This window comes from Leptomonas pyrrhocoris (assembly GCF_001293395.1).
Source record: "Leptomonas pyrrhocoris isolate H10 chromosome Unknown, whole genome shotgun sequence".
Lineage (NCBI taxonomy): Eukaryota > Euglenozoa > Kinetoplastea > Trypanosomatida > Trypanosomatidae > Leptomonas > Leptomonas pyrrhocoris.
Window position 1 is genome coordinate 695,176 of NW_015438357.1, and position 14,300 is coordinate 709,475.

The window sequence follows — 14,300 nt, forward strand, 5'->3', positions numbered from 1 at the left end:
CACACACACACACACACACACGGGGTTAGTCTGAAGTTGAAAACGATATCGATTACAAGGGAAAAGAATGCCGAGGAGCGTTTGTTTGTTGAACTGTTTATGTGTGTCTGTGTGCGCGGGTAACGTGAAGGGGAAACAGAGGAAATGCTTTACGCGTGTGTGGTAAGAAGAGACGCTGTCTGCTGGCCAGTCTGTAGCTGCTCTCGTTCAGTCGTTGTGTGCGCGTTTGTGCCGCTTTGGAAATGTGTTGTCTTTCTCTTTTTCTCTCTATCTTGTAAAGAATGGAAACAAGCTTGTTGTGTTTGTTATTGCCTTTTTTTGACTATTCTTTTCTTTCTTTTCGCATCGCAGTTAATGGTCAAACGGGCAAACGCGAAACTACTATATCCTCACGCAAAGCACTGCGTCTGTGAGAGAAAACGCTGACAGAGAGAGCTGGCTGGTAGACACGCACACAAGCAAACACCAACACAACAAAAGAACTGGCGCGTGCTAACTGAAAACAAACAACCAAAAACGGTAAGAAGAAGAAGTAACACGAGAACACGAGGCAGGGAATTGGAGGAAAACTGAAAGCTCCCCTTAAAAGAGGAGAAACTTGAAAAGGAACGAAGTCTAAGGATCGAAAAACAAAAAGAGTGCGGTTGCGTAAAACGTGCTCTCAATAGCGGAAACGATTGCTGATATTCCCTAGCGGGTTTTTTTTCCTTTTGCCTTCCGCTGCACTTGTTTCTATTATCCTTCATTCACGACGCAGAAAGAAGGATAATACACGCAAACAGAGCCGTGAAACGAAGTAAAACGCGTTTTTGTCTTTGCGTGTGTCTCTCTTGTGGCTCCCCTCTCCTCCTCCCTTTTCCCTGTCGCCCTTCCAGGTTTCTCACCTACATGCCAGTTTTTCCCCTCTTCTCTCTTTTTTTTTTCCTTCGCACTTCTCGGCTCACTGAGCCGTTGTGGTTGAAAAAGAAAAGAAGAGGAGCCGATGAAGAAGGGGAGGTGCACGTGGACGATGCCGCTACAAAAATACCTTTGTGCGCGTCTTTACCGGTTTCTCGAAACGCTTCTACATATATATATATATGCGTGTATGCGTGTGTATGTGTGCAGGAGCTGCTCCGGTTTGCTAATGTTGCCGTGAGAGTCTACGTGTTTAAGGAGCGGTCAGGCAGAACTGGGCGGACAGAAGTTGTGATGCTGAGAGAGACGCTGCTGAAGTGGAACGACGGAAGAGAGAAATAAGCTTTATCTCACCGTGTTTCTTTTCTTTTTCTTTTCTTTGATTAGTGTGTGTGTGCTCTAAAGGTTTGAATGCTGTGATAGATCACTTCCATTATAGATTATTGTCATCGTTATGCACGCCATCGCAGTTCACGCCATCACACATGCACACTCTCTCAATCACTCCTTCTGCTGCCGTGGGTGCGTTCGTCTTTTCCCTCTTTGTGTCCCCCGTGAGAGAAACAGTCCAAGAGAAAGCAACGAGAACAACATTATTTTATTGCTATTTTCTTACATCTCCCCCTTTTCGTTTTTCGCTTAGTTGTATGTTAAACCACACTTACGTGCATCCGAATCCTAAAGAAAAAAACTCTTCATATCAGGGAGACACACTAGGGAAGGCCAATTTAGCAGCGTTCAATCTTGCATTTGTTCTCCTCCTTCTCTTAAAAAAGAAAAAGATATATGTTTTTCCCTTTGATTTTCCTTCGCTTGTCTTATATATTTTTTATCTTTTTCTTTTTTTGTGGCGTTTCTACCGCATTCTGTAATCGCGCACTCCGCGCGATAACCTCTAAAAACGAAAAACCAAAAAAGCGTGACCCACCGGCTGAAATTCAAGAGTCAACGGGGACACCTCAGCTAAAAGGAAAACAGAAATCCCCCCCCCCTTAAAAAAGAACAACAAAAAAGCAAAGAGAAACTCAACGTGCTCTTTTTCTTTTTTGTGCAAAGAGAATGATTGGTGTCTACGACGCCGAGTAAGATGGTGTGCTTTTGTGTTTTACCTTTTCCCTGAAGCGGAATGTTTTTCCTTGAAGAAAATCCTCCAAATACAAAATGAAGCTGTGTTTCGCCGTGGATTTGTTTTTATGGCGAATGAAAGGCGGAGGTTTGAATCGAAACTCCTCTTTTTTTGTGTTATTTTGGTACAAAACACCGTACTGATCTGCAGTGCATTCATAGTCCTCTACCGCCGCGTTGAAACTTGCCAGCAGCGGTGCACATGTGTAGGTGTATGTGTACGTGTGTAGGGGAGCTGGATCCAAGACTCCTGCACTTTCTTGCAGGACTGTCACGATTGCATCGACGTCTGCAGGATGAAGCGCCAGAGAGTCTATCCACTTTTCACTAGCACACACACACACACACATATCCTTCCGTACTCCATCTACGCGCAGGTGATTTCATTGCGTGCCACGTAGAAGAAAAGACCGCGCACCTTCAAGTGGGCAAAGTGTCGGGGTACCGTCAGAAAACCAACACAACAACTACTCTGACTTTCTTTCTGTCGCACCGTTCCGTGCTGCTCGATTAAATTCTCACGGCTTCTTGCTTTTCCCCGGTGTTTGCTTCTCTCTCTTCTCTTCCCGCTTCGGTGCTCACTGCGTTTAATGTGCGGTTGTGCCTCGCCGTGCCTGTGGTACACGCGTCGCGCTGCCGTTTTGAGTGGCTGGTTTGCTTTAACTCTAGCGCTTCTCTCTCTAAAAGAGAGAAAAACACGCGACACATTCCAACGTAAGAAACCCTTCAAGAATAATCACACGGACTTCCAAGCTTTCTTTTACTGAGGAGCAAAACACACACACACAAAAAGCCCTCGATAGATTATGATCTCGCTGTGCTGCTAGACGCACACATCATCGCACATTCGCATTCTTAGTGAAACACGACCAACTATTGTTTTCTGCTGTAGACACCGTCGCTCAGCGTTCCACGCACGTACACACAACCACAAACGCACACACACACACACATAGAAAGCTATTTCATAGGTGGGAATACAAAACCTTTATCATAAAAGGTACGTGTGCTTGATACATTTGAAGCGTCTCGACTGACTCCTTCATTCGCTTTCACCTTATTGCTATTTATCCTCTCTTCTGAGAGAAACGGTAAAGCATCAGAGTAGTGAGCTCTCCCTGCCTCATCCCATTCCATAGATATTTCTCTTACTGCCTTTGTCTTTTCTTTTCTTTATCTTTCCACACCCTCGCACGCCGCGTAGAAACTCCAGTGCTACAATAAGAACGAAGTGAACGGCTTAACACACACACACACACTCGCAGAGACACACAAACGAACAACACACAAGGAATAATGATCTCGTGTGACAACACGCAAGAGGAGCACATCCGCGCGCCGAAGAGGGCGAAGGTGGACAGCCCTGTCATCTCGCGCTGCACGGGTGACTGCACAAAGCCGTTCAACTACGACGGGCTTCGCCACAACTCCATCTCCCTCACGCCGCCCTCGAAGGGAAAGGAAGAGGACAGCACTGCGGATGATGAGCACAATCACATCACCGCCGAGGACGTTTCTCCGGTGGCCACCGCCGCTTCCTCCAAGAGCCCCAGCCACGAGCAGCACGAAGATAAGGAGGAGAGAGAAAACGACGACGACGGCAAGGGAATGCTGGAGGTGCTGCGAGTGGCGCATCCCGCACGTCCAAGTGCAACGGTGCAGCGTACCTCCACGCGTCTGTCTGGGTCGAACACCGCCAGCTCCGCAACCGCAACCACCACCGCTATTTCGTGCGTTCCACTGCCGGTGTCGACAAACGGTGCGATCACCACCCTTCGCAGCCTCAGTCAGCTGACCTTCCTGGTGAGCAGCGCCAACACCACTTCGGCGAAGGAGAGGACGCACCCCGACCTGCGACTAAAGCCCGGCGAAAGCGTCATGCTGCTGCTCTTCTTTGATGAGGCGTCGCTGCGACCTCTCATCAACGCCGCGACCAGCGAGTTGTCGCAGATGCGCGTTTTCACGCTGAACCTCTCGAAGCTACCACCGCAGGACTACGAGTTGAGCTCCGGCAAGCGCTTGGGCATAGGCAGCGTTGTGCTTCACAGCACCGCCGCCCTTGGTGCAACGACAGCCGCAGACGGCCTGCGTAACAGTGCGACAGAGCAGGTGGTTGGCGCAGCGCACAGCAACGCTTCGCAGGTGACGCAGAATGCGACGGGCAGCACCAAAAGCGAGGATGAGGATGAAGAGGAGGAGTTAGTGCCGGCGGTGCACCCCATGGCGGTGTCCACGGCGGCGGCCGAGGCGAGTACGGCGGCGGAGCGGGAGCGTGCGCCGCGCTCGTCTGGTGTCGGGGCCGGTGGTGCGGCGACGCTGGACGAGGCGACGAGTGTGTCGTCACTTTCAAACGACCTCCACCACGCCAGCGACGTCGTCCGCGAGAAACTGCGTCAGATGCTGTCGATCGACGCCGTGCTCAACCCGCACAGTCTGAGCGGCGGCGGCAGCAGCAAGCGGGAACCTCTGCTGTTCCCGGCCATGATTGTGTGGCGCGCTGCTGGGGCTCCGCGGGAGGAGTACCCCCCTGCCCCGCCGCAGACGTACTCGTCGCAGCCCTCGCCGACGCCGGCGGAGCTCTTCTGTGACCGCATGTCGACCCAGGGAGGCCCTCTGGTGGTCAAGGAGGCCACCAGCATCGACCAGGTGCACTCCCTGACCCTCTTCCGCCCGGTGTACACGATGGAGAATCTCTTCCGCACACTGGTGCGTCTCGTGGCCCCGTCCTTCGCCACCAAGGCCCCTGGCGCGAAGTCGCGCACGGTGTTGTATTGCGGTGCGTCCTGGTGCCCGCCGTGCATGCGCTTTGTGCACGAGATGCCTCACTTCATTCGCGAGGACTTGCCCTCCAGTGTGGTGTGCACCGTGAAGGCGGACATGGACCTGGCGAAGCCGATCTACGATTTCTTCAAGGTGCAGATCATCCCTACGTTTTTGGTGCTGGATAATGAGGTGCTCATGCGGTGCTACGACAACCTGCAGCAGCGCGGAGTCGCAGAAGCTGGCTCGACGGGGGTGGCCACGTCGCAATCGGACTACCTGCACAGCATCCAAAACGCGTTCTCAAAGGCCGAACTCGCTCGTTTGCAGAACTCTAACCGCCAACTTGTTAGCACTTTTGTCTCCAAGCACAGTCAGAAGCTGAGCTTCGATGAAGACTTCTAAAAAGAAAATGCCAGGGCATATAACCGCTCTCAGCATCACTGCTGACATAAGCCTGCCGCGATTGCTGGCTTTCTTTGATTTGTTCTGTTTTTTTTCCTCCTTTCCTTTGTTGTTGCTTTCGGGGTGGATGGCGTCCGCTAAACTGCAAGTGAAGGAGAAGGAGAAGAAAACCCATAAATTGTTCTAGCAGTGTTTTTTATCGCTGCCGGCTTCGTACATCAAATCAGTAAGGATCCTGTAGATCCGTTGCTCCACTCCTTAAAACATTATTCTTATATGTCTCTTTGAGGAGCGGCACATCTACTTATATGTTTTCTTTTGGTTTCAACACAGTCGAATTTCAAGATGTTGTACTGCTGCAGAGTACGAGTGCCGAGCAGGTTTCTGTGAACCTCGTTCTACATACACAGCGTATTGCGCACTCTAATCTCGAAAAATAGAAGATTTCTTTCATCACCTCTCTTTCGTTTTCTTCCTGAAAGAAATATATTCAAGTGTTATTTGAACTACTCCGGTGTAAGGACGAGCTGGGGCTGTGTACTATGATAATGAAAAGAAAAGAAAAACGTTATGAGCTTTCACTATAGGATAAGAAGGTTAGGTGCAGCCGCACTGTCCATGAACTCAGGGATAATGTTGTTGAGCTCCGTTGGGACCAAAAAAGGTCTTGTGCTTTCGCATGGAGGAAGGGCTGGGATAAAAGAAACAAAAGGATAGTGATGAATGGGCTCCGCTTGCGTAGGTTTGCCGCTACCAAGTTCTGCCGTGCGCACGTCTCCCCACCATCTCTGTTGATTGAACGATCGCTAGGAGTAAATGCTATTGTTTGCTTGTTTTTCATCGTCCCTCGGCGTCGCCTTTTTTTTCCTGATCTCCCCAATCCCCTCACCATCTCACTGCGTTTGCATACACGTCTCAGAGCATAGCAGCAAGGGAACTCACCAGAGTGACGTTTATCTGCTGAAACAAGCCGCTTTCATTGCCCTCCTATATTAGTTGTTTATTCCTCCTTCCCTTTTTTTTTTAGCGGCACCAGCGTAAAGTGATCGTCTGAAAGATCTGCCCTCTCACGTGCATACATCAGCAAATCAAAAACCGAATTCCAGATTACCTGATATATATACATATACACCTATACGTACCGGTCGGTGAGCCTCACATCGTCCTTTTTTTTCTTTGTACGTTGATTGTCGCCAGCCATATTGACGGGAAAAGAAAGCAACAGCAACTCTGCTAATCGCGCTGTTCTTCGTCTTCTACCTCTCGTAATTCACGCATGTCCTTCGGGCCCACCACGCGTGGTGAGACGGAGTGCACGTCTGCCTCGAAGACTTCCGCGGTCGGGAGCAGCCCCGTCGGTGTCTCAACTGCTGCCGCCACCGCCGCGTCCACGACGGTGGCATCAGGCAGCGTGACGCGGTCCTGCGGCTCACCCATCCACCCGTCCCGGGCGATGGTGCAGCGGGTAAACGGTGGGTCGGGCCCGCCCTCACCAGCACCGCGGGGGTGCAGCGCGCCGTCGTGCAGCGTCGCGACGGTCACCACTAGCACTCCCGCCGAGACCGTCGAGACGGCGCGCTGCACCACCCCGCCGTCTCAGCCGGACAGCTCCTCGCCCTCCACCGCCGCCCCTCCGTCCCCGGCGTCCCTCCCGCATCGACAGCGCTCCAACACGACCTCTGCTGCCGCTGCTGGTGCTGCTGTTCTAGCTCATGGAGCACAGCGTAGTCGTACCCGTGACGGCGTAGGCGCACCCGTTCTCGCCGCCGTCGCCGCCTCGCCTTCTGATACTGTCTTGCCTCCGCTGACGCGTACGAATCTCTCGCACACCTTCCTTAATGATCCCCGCAATGCTATTGCTGCTCCTGTTACTGCTGTTGCTACATCTTCTTCAAGCACTAAACCTTCCTCCGTTGTCTTGCCTGCCATTATTTCATCCCACGCGGCGAGCGATAGAGATAGCGGGAAGCCAGCGAAAAGGAAAAGTAGCTCGATATCTGCTGCCTCGACGGCGGCAACTCAGCTTTCTCTTACGACGAGCCCAGCGACTCTGCGTCCCACCACTTCGGTAGATGCTGTGAGAGCGGCAAATGACTCTCCACCGTCATCTGTCGATAATAGCTGTGCGAAGTCGGGTAGCTCGGGGGCTTCGTCACAGTCTACTGGTGAGCCGTACTTCCGCGACAACAACATTCCTCGTCTCTTTAATGAACTGAGCGAGGCATTGTTAGAGGCACGTCCTGAGAGCCCAGTCGCGTTCATGACTGACTGGCTGCGTCGGCGACGAGAAGCGCTGGAATAGCTATGATGTTTAAAGCGGGAATTAATTATTTACTGATTTTCGATCATATGTTTTTTTTTGCTTTTTTTCATCATGCGGAGAAGAGTCCCGCAGCGTTTCCTCTTTTTCCGCACATTTTAGCAGTTGCTCTATTCCTCTTCACCTCTTCCACTTCATTTTTCGTTTTTCACATTCAATGTATCAGCTCCTCTCGGGGTTTTTTTTGGTAGTGTTTCGCTTATGTCTTTCACTTGGAGTCGTGCGTGGCGCGTTTTGTATTTCCTTCTTCCCCTGTCGGCAGTGTGCTGACGAAGAGCCTTGCCAACGACGGTCTGAGAGCGGCTCCTACCACAGCACTGGCGCCTTTTTTGTTGTTGTCGTTGTTACCCTCTGCTCTTTTTCTTTTCCCTTTTCTCACTCTACATAATAGTATCTTGCACTTCTATACATTGGTGATGTTGTCTTTTGGCATTGTGTCGCTTCGCCCTTCAAATCTGGACGATGTGAAGAGAAGAAATATGGTCGTGCGAAGTTGATGTGAGGACAACGTTGACGGATGCAAATATTTTGTCACAGGCTGCACGACTTTTTTTTTGCCGTTTCGTTCAGTAGATGCTGTACAGGATATCAAGTCGCTGCTTTCCTTTTCCCCCTTGGCTTTGTTTCTCGCCAGTGATTTAGTGTCGCCAACCGCAGAAATTGCTGAGCCACATTCAGCAGTTTTGTTTGGTGTTTTTCTATTATCTGTTCAATGTCTTTTGCTTTTATTAATCACCTCCTTTTCGTCGTTTCTGCTTTGGCCAGCTGTATTTTTATAGACAAGTCTCGTTTCTTGTTGTCTGACTTTTTTTTTGGTTGCTCTTTTCAATCTTTTTTTTTCCAAAGTGATATACAAAGACATGTGAAGCGATGCGGTGAGGGCCGCACGTTTCCCATATTGTGCAAACAAATAAAAAAAGAGAAAAGCGAATGCTCACAGACACGCGCCCCATGAAGAAGAAGATATCCCCGTAGTTCGGCTTTTTTCAGATGTCTTTCACACGCATTTTTCTTTCTCTGCGCCTTCCCGAGTATTTTAATGATGACTGTTTGCTAAAAAAAAATTGAACATAGTCGCTGTTTTATTTTTCCCGAATCCGTGGCTGTCTTTTGTGTTTTCTGTATGTGCGTTGCCAGCACATTCAACAAGGAGTGCCTCCGTTAGTACACCCTCAACGGTAGATGATGTTCTTTTTCCTTTCTACCACGTGTGCTGATTTATCTGATGTTGTTTTTCATCCCTTTTTTAAAAATCTTGCACGGGGAAACGTTATCCTAGTTTCACCTTTTGTGCGTGCGTGTGTGTGTTTCTTCGCTGTGGTATGGTACTCTGTTTTGGAACTCAGTCAGACGCTCAATCAACTACGAGAAAGGAGAAATGGACGTCAGCAACGTGCGCAGAATACCGAAACCGCGGTGTGTTTTAGAGGGGCTCAGCTTTCTTGGAGCCGCGAGAGGAGTGCTTCAAAGAACTGAAAGCTGTTCCTTTTTTTTTTGGAAACCAAGCTGCCCATCTTCTCTGTTATCAGCAACAGTTTGTAACGCGGTGGAAGAAAAGGGGAAAGCTAAATCCTCTTCTTTGCTTCAGAGAAGAGTGCGGCTGCTTTCACGAGATGTTTGATAACACATGCTCAATTGCCTGCACGCATACTACCACTGCCAACCGCTGCCTCACCCTTTCTCACTTCTGCGCTTCTCGTTTCTCCGTGTTACGCACGTTTACCCACCACAACAATAAAGAAATAATCGGGAAAGTTGACAGGACTCGCCTTCGGCCAAGTCATGATGATGCCCTCCTACAACTTCTCCACAGTCAACAACGTCCTACCGCTCGGGGTGCAGCGGGCGTACGTGCCACGTGCGTCGCGGCCGCATCTCGCCTGGGTTGCTCCGGCGTCTCCCTCCGCCTCCCCGCACGCACTGGGCGAACACTGTCGACTGAAGGGTGACGGCACCGCTGCCCGCGAGACCCTCGCCGCACAGGAAGAGCGCGAGAAGGACGAGAGGAGGCTTCGGGCGGGCACCCCTGCCGCCACCGCCGTGTCCTCGTCTTCCTCTCCCGAGGTGATGTCGGAGGTTGCGCTGCGTGGGTTGTTGACCACAGATGGAGCCACCGGCACGCAGCTGACGCTCTACCACGACCTGTCGGCGCCCGGGGTGCCGGTGCGCAGCTCGACCGTTCCGTCGCATCGCTGCGTGGTGGCGCTGTGGGCACCGTCTCGTAACGCAGAAGCAGACGAAGACCCCGGTGCGTACTTGGAGGGCGATGTGCCGCTTTACGTCAGTGACGATGTGGGCAACGTCTTTCACCACCGGTGGGACGCACGGGGCGGCGTCAAGGAGCCCGCCACAAAGCGCCATCGTGGCGAATCGGAGCCCGTCGATGCGTGGGCCTCGGTGGCTGGGGCGCACTCCCACCTGCCGTCCAACCTGCCTTCTCTGTCCTTTGCCTCCTCTTCTCCCTCCAGTGAATTGGAAGCTTTGTTCACGGTGGCACGTGGCGCACCTGGCTGGGCCGGCCTCTCTATGCTAAGCGCAGGCAGCAGCAGCGACGCGCCGCAACTCATTTCAGTCCGCGAGTTTTATCACGATGTGCGAGTGATAGACCCAGTGCAGCACGCGGTAGTGCGCGTCTACAGCACCACCCACCCACCCACCGGTCTGCTGTGCCCACCCGTGCAGGCAGCTCCGCACTGTGTGCTGGTGACGGAGGGCTGCCTCGCCACGATGTTCGACGTGCGCTGCCCCAGTGCGGTGCTCTCGCTGGGTGAGGTCTACGCAGCGCAGGAGGAATGGGCAGCGGCGAAGAAGGCGGCGGAGGCGGAGAAATTGCAGCAGCAACACGAAGAACGTGGAGAAAGCAGCGCCGCCTCTAGCAAAGGGAAACACACTAGCACAGGGGACTCCGCGGCCCCACCTCCACCGCCACTCCCCCCACCTCTCGTCGCGGGGCGTCTCACCAGCACGGTGGGACAGGTGCGCGACGTGTGCAGCACCGCCAACCCGTTCGAGGTGGCTTGTGCCGTCGATCGTGCGCTCTGCGTGTACGACCTGCGCAAATTCAACCGTCTCTTCACGTCGTCCAGCGTGTTGAAGTACGTGATTGGTAGCGTGGCGTCGGTGGCGGCTGGTCGCGGCATCGTGTGCGCAGGCATCGACTCCGAGGTGCGCCTTGTGTCGTTGTACGACAAGACGAACGATGCGACGCAGGAGGCGACGCTGTCGCTGGCGGCGCGTGCGGTGGCGCAGTCACAGAAGAAGCAGCGCAGCGGCACTCTCAAAAAGACGGAAGAGGTGAACAAAGCGGCGGAGAAGAAGGGTAATGGTTGTGCTGCCTCAGCACCGCCCATTTTTGACGTGGATTCGATGGGGCCTGGCGGCACGTTCCGCACCCGGCTGAGCACCTCCGTGAGTTGCACGAGTGTGTGGCAGGGTGGGTGGGTCTCTACGCAGAGTTTGAGCGGCGTCGCGGCGGTTGGGGTGTCGGTGGATGGTGAGGTGTTCTTGGCACAGTAAAGAGGCTTTAGTTGCCCTTCCAATGCATGACTGCTCTTTGGCAGAGGAATCAAGTGAACGAATAAAACGTTTGCGCGCCTTTTTTCTGCGTGATGGCGGTGTCACATCTTTCCCCACTCAAACAGACACGTTCTGTTCAAGTCAGTGCGCATTGCGGTTCCTTCTCACGCCCGCAGTTCATTACCCTTGTTTCAGTCTTACTGCTGTGGATGCATAACCACATCACACAGACAGATTTCGCACACAAAGTCGTGCCTGCTGGTTTTCCTCCCTTTAGTTTCCCACTAACCTCTCATTTCTCTCTGACCCGTGGCGCTCCCTTGTTTTCGTATTTTTCCTCACTCCCTTCGCGGCGTCCGACACACAATACTCTACACGCCACCTCAACATCACCTAGGTCGGGGTTTTTTTTGAGTCATGGCTTTGGGCAAGAACAAGCGCATCAGCAAGGGCGGCAAGCGCGGTAAGCGCGGAAAGGCCCAGGAGACGATGGCCCGCAAGGAGTGGTACGACGTCGTGGCGCCGGCCAACTTCGAGAAGCGCCAGTTCGCCAAGACGATCTGCAACAAGACCCAGGGCACCCGCATCGCGGCGGACGTGCTCCGTGGTCGCGTGTTCGAGGCGAACCTCGCCGACCTGAACCAGTCCGCTGGTGAGGAGGAGGCGTACCGCAAGGTGCGCTTCACGGTGCAGGAGGTGCAGGGCCGCAACCTGCTGACGCAGTTCCACTCGATGGAGATGACCACCGACAAGATGGCCAGCCTTCTGCGCAAGTGGTGCACGACGATGGAGACGACGGTGGAGGTGAAGACGGCCGACAACTACACGATGCGCCTGTTCGTTGTCGCCTTCACGAAGCCGCAGCCGAACCAGCAGTCTCGCAACTGCTACGCCAAGCAGCGCCTGGTGAAGTGGCTGCGCATGCGCGTGACCAAGATGATCAAGCGCCGCCTGTCGAAGGTGCACATCAAGGAGGCGGTCTCCCTGCTGACCCGCAACGTGCTGAGCGATGCTCTGGTGCGCCGCTGCAACCCGATCGTGCCGCTGCGCGAGCTGCGCATCCGCAAGGTGCGCGTGGTGCGCACGCCGAAGTTTGATGCGCAGGCGCTCCTGAGCGCCCACGGCACCATCCCGGCGTCTGTGGAGGCCGACGCGCGCGAGGTGGAGGAGGCTGTCGAGGCCCCCGCTGCCGCCGCTGCGGAGTAGGTCACCGTAGCAAGTCTTCATCTCTCCCTCCCTCTTCCGCACCCACCACCATCTGTGTTTCACTTCAACCGAGAAAGCGGTGTGTCGGATTGTCTGCTGCTAGAAAGAAATGCCCTTCTGTGATTTACATCGCTGGGGGCCACTTTCTCCGATCATTTTTAATTGTTTTTCTTGTTTTTCCCTGTTTCACGTCTTCGGGTCTTCGCGGTATGCAAGAAGGTGCGGTAGGAGAGGGTAAGCTGTTTCCCAGGCTTATTTCCTCTCTTTGTCCTCTCTCTTTCTTCTACTGGTGTTGGCCGAGACGACGGGAGACACACACAAAAACACACATCCACACAAGGTTCAAACGTAGTAATCAAGCGTGCACATGAGGAGAAGTGCGGGTGCGCTTGGAGTGAGCTCTAAAAACTCCGAAGAGGCCGAGGTAATGCTGCGAAACTGCGTCCGCGAACCGTGCGGCCCCTCCACCGCTTCCTTTCCACGTACTGGGGCGATACCGCAGCGCCTGCAGGGAAGTCGATCCGTTGCCTATTTGTGTTTCTCCCGCACGTTGCTCTCAACGCTCGTACTGAAGGACACTCCGACACAGCGTGAAAAAACAACAACAACGAATGTCAACCGCAGCTCTCATTTCCTTCTTTTCCCCTCCTCCTCCCTTACTTCTTTCTTCAAAAACTCCTTGCCTTTTTGTTTGAAATACGTTACTATTGGTGGCTTTTTTTTGCGTGTGCGGCTGTACTTTACCTGAACATCCTCACACTATTGGTGTCATCGCGTCACTCCTCTACGGTGTGATGACGTGCACACGCTGCTCACTGCACAACACCTAATTTTCATCCTCAATAACAACAAAAAGAATACGAGTTTGAGTCATGGCTTTGGGCAAGAACAAGCGCATCAGCAAGGGCGGCAAGCGCGGTAAGCGCGGAAAGGCCCAGGAGACGATGGCCCGCAAGGAGTGGTACGACGTCGTGGCGCCGGCCAACTTCGAGAAGCGCCAGTTCGCCAAGACGATCTGCAACAAGACCCAGGGCACCCGCATCGCGGCGGACGTGCTCCGTGGTCGCGTGTTCGAGGCGAACCTCGCCGACCTGAACCAGTCCGCTGGTGAGGAGGAGGCGTACCGCAAGGTGCGCTTCACGGTGCAGGAGGTGCAGGGCCGCAACCTGCTGACGCAGTTCCACTCGATGGAGATGACCACCGACAAGATGGCCAGCCTTCTGCGCAAGTGGTGCACGACGATGGAGACGACGGTGGAGGTGAAGACGGCCGACAACTACACGATGCGCCTGTTCGTTGTCGCCTTCACGAAGCCGCAGCCGAACCAGCAGTCTCGCAACTGCTACGCCAAGCAGCGCCTGGTGAAGTGGCTGCGCATGCGCGTGACCAAGATGATCAAGCGCCGCCTGTCGAAGGTGCACATCAAGGAGGCGGTCTCCCTGCTGACCCGCAACGTGCTGAGCGATGCTCTGGTGCGCCGCTGCAACCCGATCGTGCCGCTGCGCGAGCTGCGCATCCGCAAGGTGCGCGTGGTGCGCACGCCGAAGTTTGATGCGCAGGCGCTCCTGAGCGCCCACGGCACCATCCCGGCGTCTGTGGAGGCCGACGCGCGCGAGGTGGAGGAGGCTGTCGAGGCCCCCGCTGCCGCCGCTGCGGAGTAGGTCACCTAACCGGAGGTTTACGCTTCCGTCGTCGCAATACGCTGTAGGGCCTTGTTTGCGTTACCTTCGATGAGGCAACTATGAGAACGGCTGCTGCATTTTTTTGCGTGTAGGTTGTTTCTCGTGTGCTTCGGCACTAACCAAAATCGCCCGACTCTCACTTCTACATTCCTCTTTATCTTTTTCATTTCATTTCTACGTAAAAAAAAAAATACATGTATCATTCGTCACAACCAGCACAATTGCCTAGCTACACAACTTGTGTTTCTAGTGCGGGAGAGCCACCGTTCTTTTCCAAGGCATCGCAAACGAGGAGCACCGAAATGTTCGTCGGAGGTTGAAAACGTGTGCGAAATTCTCAGAGCGATTAACCTGTGTGCAAAGTTTTGCGGCGTGCGCAGTCTTTCCAG

The 14,300-nt window shown here is 53.5% G+C and overlaps 5 protein-coding genes across 6 annotated transcripts; all 5 read left to right on the top strand.

The window, feature by feature from the left end:
- Nucleotides 1–2,689: 2,689 nt before the first annotated feature.
- On the top strand, nucleotides 2,690–5,187 carry ABB37_00211 (hypothetical protein; the record flags this gene model as incomplete). Its single annotated transcript, XM_015796328.1, has 1 exon — nucleotides 2,690–5,187. The coding sequence occupies exon 1, from the start codon at nucleotides 3,319–3,321 to the stop codon at nucleotides 5,185–5,187; it is 1,869 nt and encodes a 622-aa protein (XP_015664336.1). The 5' UTR covers nucleotides 2,690–3,318.
- Nucleotides 5,188–6,104: 917 nt separating this feature from the next.
- On the top strand, nucleotides 6,105–7,489 carry ABB37_00212 (hypothetical protein; the record flags this gene model as incomplete). Its single annotated transcript, XM_015796329.1, has 1 exon — nucleotides 6,105–7,489. The coding sequence occupies exon 1, from the start codon at nucleotides 6,464–6,466 to the stop codon at nucleotides 7,487–7,489; it is 1,026 nt and encodes a 341-aa protein (XP_015664337.1). The 5' UTR covers nucleotides 6,105–6,463.
- A 1,756-nt stretch (nucleotides 7,490–9,245) lies between these two features.
- ABB37_00213 (hypothetical protein) lies at nucleotides 9,246–11,023 on the top strand (the record flags this gene model as incomplete). Its single annotated transcript, XM_015796330.1, has 1 exon — nucleotides 9,246–11,023. The coding sequence occupies exon 1, from the start codon at nucleotides 9,290–9,292 to the stop codon at nucleotides 11,021–11,023; it is 1,734 nt and encodes a 577-aa protein (XP_015664338.1). The 5' UTR covers nucleotides 9,246–9,289.
- A 395-nt stretch (nucleotides 11,024–11,418) lies between these two features.
- Nucleotides 11,419–12,229, top strand: ABB37_00214 (putative 40S ribosomal protein S3A; the record flags this gene model as incomplete). Its single annotated transcript, XM_015796331.1, has 1 exon — nucleotides 11,419–12,229. Exon 1 carries the CDS (start codon nucleotides 11,441–11,443, stop codon nucleotides 12,227–12,229), a length of 789 nt encoding a protein of 262 aa, XP_015664339.1. The 5' UTR covers nucleotides 11,419–11,440.
- A 731-nt stretch (nucleotides 12,230–12,960) lies between these two features.
- Nucleotides 12,961–13,890, top strand: ABB37_00215 (putative 40S ribosomal protein S3A; the record flags this gene model as incomplete). 2 transcript variants are annotated; one of them, XM_015796332.1, is made up of 1 exon in its annotated part: nucleotides 12,961–13,890. In XM_015796332.1, exon 1 carries the CDS (start codon nucleotides 13,102–13,104, stop codon nucleotides 13,888–13,890), a length of 789 nt encoding a protein of 262 aa, XP_015664340.1. In that variant the 5' UTR covers nucleotides 12,961–13,101. The 2 variants fall into 2 exon arrangements, with proteins under 2 accessions (XP_015664340.1, XP_015664341.1); XM_015796333.1 differs by having other exon boundaries at nucleotides 13,084–13,890.
- Nucleotides 13,891–14,300: the final 410 nt, after the last annotated feature.